We start from the raw sequence: 17,862 nt of genomic DNA on the forward strand, positions 1-17,862 counted from the left end.
AATCGCGAACGGCTTTCGAAAGAGCAGCCTGCTTCCAAGCGATGCATGCGTCGCTGCTGCCGATTTAGTCGCCGACTTAGAAAAGCTGTCACTGCTGGAAGGCCGCCCTGTGCACGAAGGTCAGGACTTTGGGGCAAACATTATCCTGGAGGAAGCTGTTGTCTAACCCAAAATATAAACCCATTTTATTGGTTTTGGGCAATACATCGTTTTTGGGCTAATCTACTGTTTGTTACCTAAACCTATAACATATAGTGTATCGGACTACATGCGAAATGCAGAACTGTTATGCTCCGACCGCGCTTGACTGGGGATTCGTATACCTATCATCTTAAGTGCGGTCGGAGATTTGATGATATTCTACCATACCATACGTGTAACAAATGACTACAGTCACTTGTAACTCTAACAGACACGACGTCTGTTAGAGGCTCAAAAGACTTTCTCGACCTTGGTGTAGACACACCAAAGGCTACATACATTTACGACCACCACGACGGGTGGTCCATAGAGACTTAGGATTCCTATTGGCTGAGAGCAGCATCTCTTAGCCAATGAGCGACATGCATAGCATTGGAATTCTGCCAACAAGCCGTTGGCAGATTCCTATCTTAGAATATTACATTTAGAGGAAGTCAGAAACATAAAACAAAAATAGCAGTTCTCATTTTAACCCAAAAACATTATTTGGATCGTTTATTCAGATTAATCTATACTCGGAGGCCCGAGTTTAATTAACTCTAATTTAAATTTGGCTACGCTTCCTCACATACACGCGCACACGTGTAAGCTAAAGTAGTGGGCCAAAGTAGGTCCATTACACCTGGTAGCACTTTGTAGCCGTCCAACGACCGACTACCTGAGTTCGTACGTCACCGCACGAACGCGGAGCTGAGAACCTTCCCATGGATACAGAGGTGCCCATGGAAAGCTCCACTACGCCTGCAACTCACGTTGCACGCGCTGACTGTCCCCACCTGTCGGATCCAGAGTGGGAGGCCCTCCAAGGACTGTCAACAGTCAATGGTGAGGCGGCTGTAGCTACGATGCTGCGTACGCAAACGCCGACAGAGCAACACGGTGTTGCTCTGGGTTTCATCCTGAAGGAGCAACGCGATGTTGCTGGTACTACCGCGGTGTCGTCCGGGACGACACCACGCGCGCAATCGCTGAAGCTCAATGTGAGCAACTATGTCGGAAGAGAGGGTGAACCTCTCCTCCGTTGGCTTGTCGAACCTGACACTGCCATTGCGGCTCGACGTATCGTCGACCCGTTGTCGAAGGTTGCGTTCGCCATGTCATGTCTTGGCGGACGTGCTAGAAGTTGGGCGTATGGACGCCGACTCTCGGATCCTACGTGCTTTAGCACGTACGAGGGTTTCAGGGAAGAGCTCAGACAAGCGTTTGAGCCACCGCAAAACGAGTTCCGGTCGAGGGTGGAGTTCCTCGACCTGCAGCAGGGCAAGCATGATGTCCATGCTTACGCTCAGAGAGCACGGTACTTGGCCTCGAACATCGTGACCAATCCGATCGACGAGGCGACCAAGGTCGTCACGTTCATGAAGGGGCTGAGAGATGGGCCTGTGAAGACCTATCTCTTCCGTGAGTACCCGAGTACTCTCGAAGCTGCAATTACTCTTGCAATGCAGGAGGAGTTTAGCCTGCGGCAGGCTAAGCTGCATGCACATGTGCCGAGGCCACAGCCACGCCCGGTAGTGAGGACGGGAGGCCCAGAACCCATGGACCTCTCGAGTGCTGCAACTGCTGGACCCCAGCAGTCGCAGGGAAACAATGTGCGATGCTACCGTTGCGGTAGAGTCGGTCACTTTGCTCAGGAGTGCACGGCCCCCGTGCACCAGCAGGGTGGCTATCGCGGCGGTGCCGGGCACCGTCGCAACCAAACAAAAAACGCAGGACGCCAGTAGGCGCGGGGCGCCCTACTGGTAATGCAGTTCCGCGTGTCGACCTTGGACACGCGACACTGAGGACTGCAGCCCCCAGTGAGGTTCACACTCACTGCAAGAACCAAGATGACAAACCTGACCTTGTAATCCTGAATGTGAACTCGATGAGAGCAAGCGGCTCTCTCCGTGCTTTGGTATTCTGGCGCGTCGAAGAACTTTGTTCGACTTCGAAGTCTATCAAGGCTTGACTCCGAGGATTTAAAGATACCTCGAAGTATGTTGGAAGTACGACTGGCAACGGGTGCCGTCGTGAAGACCGAGAAGCGCATGGTACGCGTGCACTTCACGTATGAAGATCAAGAGTTTGTCGAGACCTTTATCGCCCTGGATCTGGACGATAAGTTTGACATTGTATTGGGCATGCCGTGGCTTGCACGGCATGATCCGGTCATCGATTGGGAGAAGCGCACTCTCGTGCGCTTCGGTCGCGACAGCGGAACAGTGAGCGATGGCACTGTTGCCGCTACGCGCGCACCGACAGGTGCGCGCGACTCCCCACTCGAGACAGAGGCTAATGCCGCTGTCCCTGAGCGCCCTGGGCGCGCGCGAGCACGCGCGCAAGAGCAGCTAGCGTCGGCGTTGCCGCCGACAGCTAATGAAGGAAATGTGTTGACCTCGGAGGTCGACACCCGCTTTTCAGCGAATCAGGAAGAGTCTCCGACCTCAAGGGGCACGGATGACGCAGGCGAGTCACACGCCTCAGCCGTGGAGGCTGACGCGAATCTGATTGGATCCGTTTTGGCCAATAATAAGAGCCAAGGCGACGAAACGCCGTCGACTCCGGGAGTCGATGGATTGGGTGAATTTGATTCGTCGGCTCGGGGAGCCGACGCACCCTACGTAATGGGGGTCTCCGCCAATGATTGGCGTCGAGGTACTAAAGTCGCGACGGTTCCGGGAACCGGCGCTGCGAAAAGAAGTTTCGCGTCGGCTCCGGGAGTCCACGCACCCTTTGTAACGAAGGGCTCCGCCAATAAAAGGCGTCGAGGTGAAGATGGCGTGTCGGCTCCGGGAGCCGACGCTGCAGGCGGTGCGGACGGTTGCAAACATTCCGCACCGGAAAAACTTGCATGCTGTCGTGCAGCCGGGCTGCACGACGAAGCGCCGTGCGACCAAGCCGGGCTTGAAGTCGCTCGCCCGCGGGATGTACCCGCCGGCGGTATACAAGAAGAACACCCGTCCACGGCTGGGCCTGGACGAGGTGAAGAACCAAGCGCAGCCGGGCTCCGCAGAACAAGAAGACGGCGCATGCGAAGGTCTCTCGGCCTGGGGCCGAGACGCTACAAGAAATGTCTGCCGGGCAGACGGAGGCTGAGAAGCCGTACGTCGAGACGTTGAACGTCTTGACGCGTACCTGTGCCGGGTTCCGGTACAGGGAGATGACTCTCGCTAACCCTCTGACGCAAGCGTCGGAGTTGACTTCGCTTCCAGTCATGAGCTGGAAGCGCTTCGCGCGTGACTTGCATGATGGACGCATCGAGCAAATATGCATTCTCTCGGACGCCGAGAGAACGAAGAGCGAGAATGAAGAACTGAGGCAGTTCTTCATGGAGACCACCACTGAGAGCGAGGACACTCTCAGTGCGAAGACGAAGAAGGAGCGCTTTGAAGAGCAGAGCTGGGACTCGTTGAAGACGAGTCCCTACTACGAGATCTTACGGGAGTACGCGGACGTACTCCCGGAAGAGATCCCTGCGGAGCTTCCGCAGGACAAGGGCATCCAGCACGAGATTGATCTCGTGCCGGGGACGAAGTACTGTGTCACGCGGCAGTGGCCACTGCCGCGAGAGCAGGTCAAGGCGATCGACGACTTCTTTGAGAGTCGTCGCAAAGCTGAACAAGTGCGGGAATCGAAATCCCCGCACAGTGCTCCGACGTTCTGTGTCAAGAAGCCACAGGGCGGTTGGCGCATCGTTCATGCGTACAACAAGCTGAACGATGCGACGATACCGGCGCAGACACCGATACCGCGAAAAGATGTCATCATCGATTCGATGGCCAGGAGCACTATCTACAGTGCTCTTGATCTGCGCGATGGATTCTATCAGATCCTCATGCGTGGGAGTGATATCCCAGCACGCCGAGCGGCATGCTCTGGGAGTGGCTAGTAATGCCGCAGGGTCTGAAGAACGCCCCTGCGACCTTCAACAGGTGCGTGACGCACTTGTTGCGCTCGGTGCGCGACTTCGCACCGAGCTACTTCGACGATGTGTTCGTCCACAACCGGGCTGCGGACGGGATGAGCGATGTTGAGATGCACAAGGTGCATCTCCGGAAGCTGCTTGCGCTCATGCGCAAGCACAAGCTCTATGCGAACCTGAAGAAGTGCATCTTCGGGGCGAGCGAGATACCCGTGCTCGGGTATCTCGTCGGGAAGAACGGTATCCGCCCTGACCCTGAGAAGGTCAGAGTGATCAATGAGTGGCCGACGCCGTCGAACGTCAAGGAACTGCGGCAGTTCCTTGGCTTGCCCACGTACTTGTGCGAGTACGTGAAGGACTACGCGGACATGATACGCCCGCTGTCACAGCTCCCGAAGAAGGACGCCGAGTGGGTTTGGACTGTTGAGTGTCAGCAGGCCTTCGATGCAGTCAAGTGGGGCTTGACTGAGGCGCCGATCTTGGCGGTGGTCGACCAAGATCGCCCATTCCACGTTGTGTGTGACGCATCCGACTTCGCAATCGGATGTGCGTTGATGCAGCACGATCACGAGGGTCGTGATCGTGTCGTCTACTACCAATCGCGTCAGCTGAAGCCAGCTGAGCGCAACTACCCGGTACATGACAAGGAACTCCTTGCCATGAAGTACGCACTCGCGAAGTTCCGAGTGTATCTACTCGGAAGCAAACCGTTCGTGGTCTATACAGATCACGCGTCACTGCGGACGGCTGTGAAGTCGCCGCACATCTCGCAACGGATGGCGAGATGGCTCTCATTCTTCGCAGAGTATAACTTCCGGGTTGAGTACAAACCCGAAAGACTCAATGTGGTGGCCGTCGCGCTCTCGCGTCGACCTGACTACGCCACGACTGATGCCGACGTCAATGCCATTGACGCCATCCGATCGAGCACCCCAACGTCGTCACTGTTGGACGACGTGAAGGTCGCGTACGCGCACGACGCGGACGCGAAGCTCTTGCTCGCCTACGGCTCAGCGCCTTCTGACAAAGCTCGTCAGAAGTTGCCGAAGCATCTTCGTGCTCGTGCACACCGTTATCGGGTGCACGACGGGTTATTACTCTATAGTGCAGTCGACGACAACGCGGACCGCATTGTCGTGCCCAATGACCATGACCTGCGACTCAGGATCATGTACGAGTATCACGATGCACCGACTGCGGGGCATCCGGGCCGTGAGAAGACATACCTTCTTCTCACGCGAGACTTCTACTGGGCCCACCAGTACAAATGGGTGTGCAAGTACGTTCGTGCTTGCGAGGTTTGTCAACGTGTGAAGCCTGCGCCTTTCGCGCAGGCTCCCTTGCAGTCACTACCAACTCCACGAGAGTGTTGGCAGTCCATGTCTTTGGACTTCGTGTTCGGTCTTCCCCCGGACAGGCAGGGGAACACGGGCGTTGTGGTCTTTGTTGACCGCTTCAGCAAGATGTACCATCTTGCTGCGGTACCCGCTGAAGTGACTTCAAGAAGGGTTCATTGGTTTTGTTAGCAACTCAAAATCTGCCTAAACATGCAGTTTCCGACTTCGGGGCGAGCAAGCTCGCTCCGCGCTTCATCGGGCCGTTCACGGTGTTGGCACGGCATGGCAACGCCTACACGCTAGATATTCCATCTAGCATGCGCCTCCATCCGACCTTTTACGTCGGGCGGCTGAAGCCATACCGGCAGCACGAGCCACATAGCTTGGCTGGCCCGAAGCGGAAGCCCCAGCGGGAGCGAACCTCTGCTCCAGCGCGTGAACGCGCTGGGCCAAGCGTGCGACGCGACCTCCCACGTCGACAGAGATGTCCGGCGCGGTCTGCGAGGCCTGAGCGACTTGAGCCCCCAGGAACGCCACCTCCTGCTTCAGAGCGGCGAACTCCCGGCTCTGATGCTGTTCCACAGCAGCGACCCGCTCCTCGAGCGTCGGGCCAATGTCAACCCCAGGTTGACCATACCCGGGGCGTGTTCCCACCACCGCCGCCTCCGATCCGCGACGCCCGCGGCTCAACACGCTGGATTGTTGAGCGTATTGTGAACCATAGTATCCCGAAAACGAACCGGCAGCCGGTTCGTTATCGTATTCGTTGGAGAGGGTTTCCGCCCCACCAAGATTCATGGGAGCCACGGGACGTCCTGCTGCAGGACGTTCCGGAAATGGTGAGGGCGTACGAAGCTCACCACGCACTGCCGACGCGAAGGTAGTGCGAGCGCTGTGGTCACCTACAGCGTCGTCGTGTACCCGTTTAGGTCGCGGTCGCTCAAGCGCGCCGCACCCGGAAGACACAACGTGCACTGTTGGCCTTCGGGCACAGCGCATGGAATACCAGCGTTCACGGGCGTGCTTAACCCGCTCACGGTAAGCAGACGGCTTCTTGTTGAAGTTCTCAACAAAAACATTCCAACTTTGACAAAGTGCCTGCCACTCAGACGCTTTGCTGCGAGAAGAGGTCTTCTTGCTGGAGAAGTATCGGAGCTCGTGAAAGAGTCCGATATAGTTATCGCGCCTTTAATTCGTTAACGGATCAAAGTGCTGCTCCTCCACCTCAGCATCCTCGTGGATCCCGCTGCATACGTACAGCGGAATTTCATTTGGAGGCACGGTGTTGCCCACACGGTCGGTGATCTCTGACGCAGACGGCATCCACGGATCGCGCGCTGCCCAGGCAGCGCGCGGAGAACTTTAAGACGCCACCTCACGCGGGGAGCTTAAAGCCCCAGCAGCGGAGAGTGGAGTTTCGCTCTCGCCGCGCGAACGCTTCGAGCTTGAAGTGTCCGAATCGTCTCCGTCACGAGGGCGTCTCGACCCGCATGCCGGGTCGAGACTATCACTGTCGATAGACTCCTTGCGCTTGTTGGAAGATGCCTCGCCCTCTTCCATCTCCACGTCGTCATCCCCGTAGTCAACGGCGTCGTTGACTACAGAGGAACCTTCGAGGACAATCTCCGACTGGGTTGTCCCCGACGCGGCCTTTGCAGCGAGCGCGTCGCGCTTTGCCTGCTGGCGCTCATGGTACTGAGCAACAGAGAGGTTACCCTCTGTTGCGGCGGCGGTCTTCTTCTGCGGCGAGCTCATTGCGGAATGAGCTCGAGTTTTCTTTCTCCCAACGTGAAGAATTGACGAATGGTCAATTTCCTGATTGACGTGCCGTGACTCGGCGCGTCTAACCTTGAGGGGGGGGATGGTGTAACAGGGTTACACGCACAAGTGGCTACAGTCACTTGTAACTCTAACAGACACGACGTCTGTTAGAGGTTCGAAAGACTTTCTTGACCTTGGTGTAGACACACCAAAGGCTACATACATTTACGACCACCACGACGGGTGGTCCATAGAGACTTAGGATTCCTATTGGCTGAGAGCAGCATCTCTTAGCCAATGAGCGACATGCATAGCATTGGAATTCTGCCAACAAGCCGTTGGCAGATTCCTATCTTAGAATATTACATTTAGAGGAAGTCAGAAACATAAAACAAAAATAGCAGTTCTCATTTTAACCCAAAAACATTATTTGGATCGTTTATTCAGATTAATCTATACTCGGAGGCCCGAGTATAATTAACTCTAATTTAAATTTGGCTACGCTTCCTCACATACACGCGCACACGTGTAAGCTAAAGTAGTGGGCCAAAGTAGGCCCATTACAATACGTAACGCTGCAGCGCTTTTGCCATTCCTCACCTGCATATGGCAAACATCGTATACGAACATCAGCACATGTTTTGCTCGGTAGCAATGCAATACATCCTTACCTCGCGCGCTCTGCGGCGCTCGTTGGCTCGCTGATCTCGCTGCCTCATCGCGCACTCGTCGGCGCTCGTTGGCTCGCTGATCTCACTGGACGCGTTCGGCTTCAATGCGCGCTCTGCGGCGCCCGTTGGCTCGCTGATATCGCTGGACGCGTTCGGCGTCAACGCGTGCTCCGTGGCGCCTGTTGGCTCGAACATTTTGCTGAACGCGTTGGGCTTCACGGTGCGCTCTGCGGCGCTCGTTGGCGCGAAAGTATTCCTGAACGCGTTGGGCTTCCACGCGATCTGCGTGGCTGAGATGGCTCACAGGCTCAATACTATTCGACCATTGCGGGTGCCGTTGGATGGTCTCTCGTGGCCCCGCACGTTCTTCGACAAGGATAACGTGCACGATCGGAGGGCCCGGTTGTGCTTCGGGTGCAGCTCGCTCACCGCGCGGATGCTCTTGTGCTGGATCGTCTCAATGCATGCTTTACGGAATGCCTTACGTAATAGACAGCATCTTCACACCTGACGTCGCAAAGCTGCACTACTAGAGTGTAAAATGTAGTGATGGGGACGTAAACGACGTTAACTGAAAACCCATTATTCGGCGTACTCTATATCATAGGTTCAAAAAGTGAGCTCTGGTTTTGATATAGTTCTAGTACGAGTTTCGTAATTTTAACGCCAGATGCATAGTTATGACAAGCATACGTTTACACTAGCTATTGCAAAACAGCAAAATTCGCCAAAAACCTATCATACAGCATATACTATATGATAGGTAAAAGTTAACGTCGTTTACGTCCCCATCACTATTTTGAATTTTACTAAAATGCAAAATCCGTCCCGTCAAAGAAAGAAAAGCACCGTCCCATATCCCCAACAAGATTTTTTTAAGGATAAACATAAGGACGAAATTTGAGGCAACCCGTTTGACCTCATTTTTACACGTAAGAAGCTGTGACAGGTATGTATAGAAAGGTCTGTATTCGGTCTAAATGAGGGTGGGGCCTGTATGCGCTAGGGTTGTGATACCTTTGCGCAGCAGCTCGACCAAAAAGGTCACTCGGAGCGTACAGAAGGTGGCGCCTTAGAGGGACGGCATATAACTGATCACCTCTAATAACTACTATCAATTCATAGGGTTGCATACTAATTCTCTATTCCCCAACCCCCAAAACTCAAATCCCCGTCTATGATGAATATATCAGGTGTCTCTCTAAGGCGCCACCCTCTGTATCGCTTTTTCGAGTTTATCCTTCAGTTAAGGACAAAAATAGTTTGGCCAATAGTAGAAACAAGTGAAACCGTCGGCGACCCTTCGCGTCCAATGCGAATCCACTGTCGGCCGTCTGTGACCGTACCTACGTGCGTGTATACAAATGCTAAGATAGTTTATATCCTTAACCTGCCAGTTAAGGACAAAATCGCCCCAAAATCGAGGCCGCCAGATTTGTTTCTGTCCTTATTTTAAGGATAAAAATTGTTGGGATATTCTCCATCGATCAAAGACATTTCGTCCAGAAAAGAGACTTCTAATTGCTGTCTGTACTGGAGGTGCTACGTCTGTACACCGACTCGGGTGCTACGTTTGTTCACCCACATGAGTGCAGCGTTTGCTCACTATGCGAAGTGCGGCGTCTGTCCGTCCACGCATGCCTTACACAGGCCGCATCAGCCCACGTTTTGGAAGAACTGAAAGAACTGCCGTGAAATATCGGTGAAGCCACGTCTACAATATAAGTCCAGTGATACTTACGCTACGCGGCGTAAGTGCACCTGAATGCACTACGGTGAGATATCGGTGGAGCCAAAGCTACAATATAACACCAGTGATACTTACGCTGCCCTGCGTTAGTGCACATGCAAATCCCAGGTTATTAGATCAACTCAATGATCACAACGTAAATATGCCGTGCAGAGTAAATACCGAGGAACTTGAACAAACAATAAAGCTACTTTCGCTCATTGGCGTAACTACCCTTCTACAAATAGCACTGAGACTTCGGCATCTTATGGACTTGTATGATAGCGTGCCCACGGCATTCGATAAGACAGCCATTTCCGAGCCAAGGGTCGACTTGTAGAAGCTCGGCATACTATCACGCGTGTCCACCAAGCTGTGTGGGGTTTTGCAGAGAGGTTCGGCAACGATTACGCGCGGGCTTATGCATCGAGACGATAAGAATGCCAACACCTGCGAGCTTTGAGGCACATCAGATAGGGCTAGGAACGTTTCCTCATCCCCTCAGTTCAATGTTAATAACATGGTTTCATCTTTTAGGGCATCGTGTTAGGAGTAAGCACTTTGGATGAAGTTTGCAGCTGGTAGTTTAACCCCTTAGTTACCGTATGTTGTACGGTACTACATAAGCGGTGTAAACCCTAGTTCACTTTTTTCGCAGCGTCTCTGGTATGTTGGACCTCCAACATAAGGAACAATTATACTTAGTGTTTGTATAGAGGCAGATCCTAAGATCTCATATAGTGAAAGTAAGATATTATATTTACAAAAAAGAACCGAATGCACAGGCTTAGGTTTGTTGTCTGTGGGTACGGTTGCAGGTGGTAGAGAGGGGAGGGTCTCACCCACAAAGCACGAGTGGCCACTAGGCCACAGTCTCATCCTGCAAAAAAAGACTCGAGCGCAAGCTGTCACCCCGGCCGGCAAAACCACACGACACCAGTGTATGGAGCATGAGCGGCGCCTGTTCCTCGCGGCACTGCTGAGCGCCCTCTTCGAGCTTCGCGGTTGACGAGCGTAGCAGAAGACGAGAGATGGAGGTGCTTGAACGGCGAGGGCAGCGCCACATACGACAGCAATCATTGCGATCGTGAATGGAAAGGTGCGCGGCGACGGACTGCGGGAAAGGCGCGTAAATGACAGGGACATGTCGCCCTCGTCATGGTCTTGCTACATATATCTCTAAATTTAGACACGTCGTGGTGGCGTCTAACTGATGTTCTCTACACAGCAATACGTGAAACACATGACAATATGTGTACCACATTTTCAACACTTAGCAGATTTTGAGCGACAGCAAAAATGGGGAAGAAATCGCTGGCACATGAGCTGGTGCGCGCGAGAATCGCCGAGATTGCACTCCTCAAGAAGAAGCTGGATGAGCTTACCGAGCATCTAGAAAAGCTTCTGGCAGCGCAGCTATAAATCCAAGCCCTCGTCGAAGATCGCGAAGAGAACAGCTATGCGTTAGCAGCCGTCTTGGGCGATGAAGGGGCCGACCAAGGTGGTCTCACCGCAGAGGACGACGCTGTTTCCCTCGATGTTCTACTGGAGCTGGTGGTGCGAAAAATGAAAGACTAATGCAGCATAGACTCTGTATTTAAAGGTAAATACAGACTGTGGTGTTTCTCAGAGCTGGGTCTGTAGCTGCTGATGAATCTGGCTAGCTTTAGCGACGTCGCGTTCAGAGAGATGACGTTCTTGGGAGTAACACATGATGACCCACAGCATTTTCAATCGCATCACCTTGACGTCGTTCTTGGAATTCTAGAAAGTTGCATCTGCAAGTTCCCCGTAAGATAGCTGTGGGCTTGGGCTACCACAGCTAGCAAAATCAGGTTGTTGAGGGGCACAGATCCACTCAATCGGATCGAAGAAAAGATGGCCACGGGGGTCAGAAGCCTTGTGCCACCGCTCCACATAACCACGAAGCCCCTCCTTTCCTTCATTTTCTTTGTCTTTCGGAATTCCAGTCCACACGCTTTCCATTTCATGGTGATAGTCATCATCAATGAGCGGCTCGTACATGCAAACATGCACCCGAAACTGGCTTGTTTTTGCCGTGTAGCGTAGGCGAAGGATAATTACCCCCCAGTGGTCTGCGTGCAGATTAACGGGGTGGATAATAAAATTCGTTGCTGCAAGTGCTGTCTTAGGGAGACTTGGCCATCCGATAGCCCATGTCAGTGATGACAGCACATGGCACTTCCCCACCGATCTCGCAAGGGTCTCCAAGCAAAAGTCCACAGGGCTATCATTTAGCCATCCACGACAGATCCCTCCCACGATGTTGTCAAAGCTGATCAGGACTTTGCTGGAGAGCGTCACAAATTCAGTGCGTAGCCGACATGAAGTAAACTTTGAGATAATTTCGTTCGCTAGACCTTGGTGCCGCTCGGGAACAGCATCACGCGGTAGTCCTGCAGTTGCTGTCTCCGCAGCGAAAAGATCCACGATGGAGTCAACTTTACGCCAATCTTGCTCCAGCCACTTTCGGTCCTTCAACCATGAGGTACACTTACTTCGCCTTGATCGCGTAGAATCCTGCTAGAGCACCTACATATTGTCTAGAAACATAAGCATGTTAAAGCAACCCTATTAAAGCAACCATATCGCTAAAGCAACCATATCGCTAAAGCAACCATACCCGCTAAATTTCCACAGTTTTGGATCAATCGCCAAGACGACGTCGAGAACAAGTCCTTGCTTCTTGGCCTTTTCATCCAGTACAATTGGCTGCTTCTCCTTCCGGGTAGTAGTCGTTGCTGCCTGCATTGATAGCGCGAGGTCTTGTGGAATTACAAATGTGTGCATGTAGTCCGCAGGTCGTACAATTTCCCAATGACAATCAATCTTCCGAGCTCTTAGATAGGCATCCTCCAGCTGAACAGGATACTTCGACAGCATCTCCATCACCCGCTTCAGATTTGAGGTGTTTCTGGCCCAAATCAGGAACTGATCCAAAGTCACGGCAAGTCCAGTGGTACTTGTGAACAGCAAGACGGTCGGCTTTGAGACTGATCGTAGTTTGCCTCAGCTGTTTCGGAGTTGACCTTGACTTTCCTTGGCTTGGTGGCTTAGGAACTCTAACGACATCGACCTGGCGCACGCGCGACTCTGTGTCAGGCTCCGTAGAGCTTGAAACCTTGTCACAGCTACTCATTCCGCAGCTGTCATGAGATTTCTCGTCGATGGGGGGTCGAATTGGAGATGACTGCGAAAGGTGAGTGCGTTGTGTCGGTAACATACTTTCGTCGGACTCGTAATCGCCATAATTCATGGACATGGGGCTGCTTTCCAATGCGTCCATGAGCGTCATAGTCCCCATTGCCTCCACGGGGTCCAGAATGGAGTCTGAGACAGGTTCAGATACATCTTCTTCTTGCTTGCTATCTTCAGCAGATTCTGTAGAACTCGGTTGGGGGCAGGGTTAACACGGTTGAGCCCTATGTCGATCGTTTCCTTCCAAGCACTTAGCTCTTGGTAGAAGTCTGCACTAGACAAATCTGACAGGTGTTCCAATAGCGGTTCCAGCATCGCTTTTGCGTATGCGTATTTTTCAGCTGAAGACAATACAACCTGGTTTGCCCGTTCACCTCGCCGTAGCCGTACATACGCAACTTGCTTCCTAGCTTTGGTTGGCGAAGCGTTACCCCCCGCAGCATACAGTGGTTGTTCTGGTACAGCCCCAGTGTCGTTCGGCAACTTTACTTTCGGCAACCTTAACTTCGACATCTGCACAATTGGCTGTAACATTTCCGCTGCAGCCGTCAATTCGTTTTTCACTTCCAAGGTCTGGTACGTACTCCACCGATCATGAATTGCCATAGCTGGAAGCAGTTTGAAGCCATGCCCCTCGCGTGCTAAGTGCATAAGATGACGACATGGTAAATGGTGACTGCTATAAAATAGACAAGTACACGTCCACTCCACATCGTGACAGCGAAAGGTTTGATTCCCGCAATAAATTTTCCATTGTGAAGGACTCGACGCTGTACGCTCACAAGTCGCATCTGCCACGAAGTTCACAAATCGTTCCCACTTTCTCGAAGATGTCAGGGTACAGTCGAGTTGCTACCGTCCGGAGAAACATCGGTATGGTTTTAGGAACGGGCGAAGTCGAATGGTGCTGCGCGATGACGAACCCGATCTGCTGAGTTATCATGGTTTGATGCTGCACCAAGCCCGCAATAGTCTTGTCAATTCGTGTCTTGTGCCCCAACAGTATTTTCACTTGATTCCAGTTTGACTCGATCCTGTTCGTTGTAGTATTCCCAGTCGTGAAAAATTTGCTGCGAGCAAAGTTCGCCGACATGTCTCGACACGAATCCCAGTTCTTTTCAAAGTACGAGAATAAAGCTTGTTTCTTGTTGTCTTCGCAGTATTGCTTCAATGCACCGTAACTAGAATCGTAACCTGTCTCTGTGGAGCTGCATATGGTTTGTTTTCCAAAGTTAGCGTTACCACAAGAATCATAAATAGAACCTGTTGCGTACCTGTACAGCGTTTTTATCATCAGGTTGAGTAACTCGTCGCGTTCAGACACCTTCAGCTTGTATGGGGCCCGCTGCATTACCTTCTTCCAGTTTGAAATGGCATGGAATTGACAAAGTAAAACTTTCGCAGCAGGAAATAGTGTTTTCAGCACCCTCCACTCAACGAAATCTTTGTCGATCACAATGGAGGATATCATCCGCCAACTTGGGTTCTTCTCTTGGAAATACTCCAGGATTGTTGTCATCATCGGAGCTCGTTGGTTGAGGCATATGCAGTCTACAACTGGGAACCCTCTACCAGTAGCGGTTGTGACGACCAGACTCCCTGAAATATCCAACACACAACAGTAGAAAATCACTTTGTTAATAAGGTTGCTATATCATCGATATGATTGCAATAACTACGCAAGGTTGCCGTAACAAAGATAAAGTTGCTATACCGAACAACTCATACGCACCCAAGTGATAGCCCAAATTGTTCGTGCCGTGAGTGAAATCCATCGTAAGAGTGTCGCCCCAGCGCTCGAACATCAACTTCTGCACATTTGTTTGCATCACGATACCGCATGTCACGTCCATTTGGTCTTGAATAACAAGGACGTCACTACCGTCTAACTGGCGGATAGCTTGCAGCATGTCTTTCAAACGGGCCTCCGCTGCGTCGTGCCCCATAATACTGCGGATCAGACTACGGGTCTGTTGAGGTGTTATTTTGCAGCCTAGCAAACACACAAAGCGCGAACAGTAACGTAAGTATCACTTCAGCATATCATATATAAAACTACGCACCGATTCTCTCATTCAGGAGGTTCGTGATGTGCTTGGAAGAAACACTAGCATCCGTTAAAGTCTTAACATCTTCGAGATCTTGCTCGTCCAACGGAAGTGTCTTTGTTGTCAGGTACAACGATGCTTGCGTTCGGGTGGTCGGGTGCGTGTGGGTAAAGTTCTGATTATCAACAGCGACATGTGAGAAATACTAACAAAGCAAACAAATACACGAAAAGGCAGATACCTCGTTTCTTATGACAATTCGAAATTTGCCATTTTCCATCCGCTGAACGGTTGGTGTCATGCGTGCAGGACACCCGCAATAGTTGCCTTTTCTATTGCGATGTCCCTTGGAGCGCGACGCTTGCGAAACACCGTGTGTACAGCGGAGGACCTTGTGACTCCAATTAAAACGTGAAGGGATTTGGTCCCGATGATTGCTGCATATGAAAGGGGGTTTCGATAATAACTTAAATTTCTCATCAAACAGAGGTCACACATACCTGTTGTACTGATTTCGTGTCTCCGAGCTTCGTACTCAAAACTTGAGGTGGTGCTTCTGCTTGTATATTTTCAAGTGTGCGCTGAACTTGCTCCAACTCTTGATAATCGCTGGGTAAAGGGCGGAACGGGGTTGATAATTTCTTCGCGCTCCTCGTTGATCTCCCGCAACTCGTCAAGGTGCTTGCTTGATCGCTTCCGCGGTATGTACTGCTTGTTCCGCTTGGATAAACGTGGGGCCGAATCAGCGTCGACAGACTCGTGAAGCTGCAGCTCCGCCTTACGCTTTTTCGCGAAAGATTGGGCTTCATCCCCAGCAGAAAGCTTGCATTTGGCCAGAGCGGTATCTATCGATTCCAAAGTGAATGTCAATACTAATGATAGCGCAACCTTTTTGCTTAAAGCAACTTTAACGAGAATACCTGGTGTTTTCTTGCGTGCTGTGGCTTTCTTTCTCGACGCGGGGCTCTGTTTGCGTGTCCTGCGTTCTAAACAAACTAAAAAAATACACAATACATTATCAGTTCAACTCAATAAGTATCAACAATAATCCAAACGAGTCTTACCCGCTTCTGCTTCGTCTTCTGTGCTGGATTCTCCGTCGTCGTCTGCCTCCTGTTCATCGTCACTCGCCTTCTCTTCATCCTCGTCACCCTCCTCTTCATCGCTATTGCTCTCCTCGTCATCATCGACCTCTTCTTCGTCTTCCTCCTCTTGGTAGCAATCCTCCGCCTCTTCGTCGCCGTTGTCTTCCTCATCCTCCTCATCCAGAACAAAGTCTTCGTCTTCGTCGTCGTCTTTTTCAATCCCGAGAGCGGCGTACATGTAGTTTAGCTCCTCGTTTACGTTCCGCAGCTTTCGGCCTAAACAATACATACCGACAGAATTCAAACAAAATGTGAGGCACGTAGATACTCTCGTTGCCACTAACATGGAGCATACTGATTACCGTTTATAATGGCTCCCCCCGCAGGAGCCATCGGTCCCCCCTCGCCGTTTGGTGCTTGACTGATTCGCGAGAGGTGCGTGCCCCACGTGGCCTCCGTTCGGCAGCGCGATTCTTAAAATGAGCGGCTGTGAGGTGGCGCACTTAATGGCATCGCACCTAATCAGAAGCGCACTATAGCGTGATTTGCGTACCTAAGGGCTTAATGGTAATTTAGACATTTAAATTACGCTCGTAATTTTTCAAATCCCTAAAAGCAACCATACATGTCTCAGAATGGCTAAAAGCAACCATACCGTGCAGGTTCGGACGGCTCGGACATTCGGACAACCTTTAAAACTAAATGCTATTAAATGCTCCGTGAAGTGTGGTGCACATAAAATCTTTCGCAATCCTCTGTCATACAGCGGCTGGTTAGTGGACAACGGCTTGGGGACTGCGGCCAACAGCAGCAAGACGTGCGGGATGTCGGCGCCGTGCGGGTCGCCGGGTCGTACTGCGGCTGGTCCTCGGGCGGGGTGGCGGCCGTCGAGGCCAGCAGCAGCAGCGGGCTGAGGAGGACGAGGAGGTGGTGGAGGTGGCGGCCGTCGAGGCCAGCAGCAGCAGCGGGCTGAGGAGGACGAGGAGGTGGTGGAGGTGGCGGCCAACAGCGGAGTCGACGACATGAGAGGGATGCCTACGGCGGACACCTACTGTGACACTCACTTCATGTAAGTAGATAACGAGATGGGTGAATGAATCTATGTATGATGTAACTGTGTTGGGACCTAACACTGGATCGCGACTACAATTACGTTGTGCTGTGATTGTTGTAGGGCTCAAGAACATGCACCGGTGCATCTTCAAGAGCCTTGCCTTCCTGCTGAAGTCGCTGGTAATTCCTGATGCGGTCGTCTAGCTTGCCTTGAGCATACATCCGCTTCAAAACCTTAACAATTGTGCCATGCGACTTTGCTTTCACGTTCTCAGCCTCCAGGAAAGCAAGAACGTTTGCCTCGGCCTCCCGCCCTGAGCTCAGGATGCGTCCTTTGCTGTGACCTCATCTCCGATCACCTTGTATCCGGCTGGGAGAAAACCCCGCATAAAGGCCACGGCCACCTTGCACTCGTGATAGCGCCGCCGGTTTGGACGCGCGCTTGGCAACGGGGGCAGAAACCACTCATACCACACAGTCGCGAGTGGCTTCGCACGCGAATGCGCACGAGTTGCCGCGCCGCTTGCAGTATCCGACAAAGCGCTGGACGAGCTCGCCAGGCTACCAGCTGCTGTTGTCGACGGAGCGGTGGTTACGTCCGATGGGTGCTCAAGCCGCTGCACCCGCTGGTTCAATGCCTTCACTTCGGCTGCTAGCCCTCCAAGGATCTGCGCCTGCTGCTCCAAGAGCAAGGTTTGCCTCCGCAAGAGTTCGTCGTCTTCAACACGCCGTGGTGCCGGACTGCGTGGAGTGTCGTTCTTGGACGGCTGTAAGGTACGATGAATAGCCATTGACCATGCAGCAATTTCAGCCTCTGTCGCCTGTACCTGACTTAGTGCTTCTTGAACCCGTTT

General features: G+C 52.3%; 5 protein-coding genes across 5 annotated transcripts; all 5 read right to left on the minus strand.

Annotated features, from left to right (window-relative positions):
* Positions 1-13,404: 13,404 nt before the first annotated feature.
* Positions 13,405-13,620, minus strand: PHYSODRAFT_408852 (hypothetical protein; the record flags this gene model as incomplete). The annotated part of the gene is made up of 1 exon (XM_009524808.1): positions 13,405-13,620. A coding segment is annotated over one exon (216 nt), but the record flags the coding sequence as incomplete, so codon positions are not given.
* A 127-nt stretch (positions 13,621-13,747) lies between these two features.
* On the minus strand, positions 13,748-14,038 carry PHYSODRAFT_410407 (hypothetical protein; the record flags this gene model as incomplete). Its single annotated transcript, XM_009524809.1, has 1 exon — positions 13,748-14,038. A coding segment is annotated over one exon (291 nt), but the record flags the coding sequence as incomplete, so codon positions are not given.
* Positions 14,039-14,305: 267 nt separating this feature from the next.
* Positions 14,306-14,732, minus strand: PHYSODRAFT_404863 (hypothetical protein; the record flags this gene model as incomplete). The annotated part of the gene is made up of 2 exons (XM_009524810.1): positions 14,306-14,471; positions 14,542-14,732. Coding segments are annotated over 2 exons (357 nt in total), but the record flags the coding sequence as incomplete, so codon positions are not given.
* Positions 14,733-14,877: 145 nt separating this feature from the next.
* Positions 14,878-15,048, minus strand: PHYSODRAFT_496398 (hypothetical protein; the record flags this gene model as incomplete). Its single annotated transcript, XM_009524811.1, has 1 exon — positions 14,878-15,048. A coding segment is annotated over one exon (171 nt), but the record flags the coding sequence as incomplete, so codon positions are not given.
* A 392-nt stretch (positions 15,049-15,440) lies between these two features.
* Positions 15,441-16,193, minus strand: PHYSODRAFT_245883 (hypothetical protein; the record flags this gene model as incomplete). The annotated part of the gene is made up of 2 exons (XM_009524812.1): positions 15,441-15,715; positions 15,935-16,193. The coding sequence occupies 2 exons, from the start codon at positions 16,191-16,193 to the stop codon at positions 15,441-15,443; spliced, it is 534 nt and encodes a 177-aa protein (XP_009523107.1).
* Between the last annotated feature and the right edge of the window lie 1,669 nt (positions 16,194-17,862).

Source organism: Phytophthora sojae (assembly GCF_000149755.1).
Source record: "Phytophthora sojae unplaced genomic scaffold PHYSOscaffold_3, whole genome shotgun sequence".
Classification (NCBI taxonomy): Eukaryota; Oomycota; class Peronosporomycetes; order Peronosporales; family Peronosporaceae; genus Phytophthora; species Phytophthora sojae.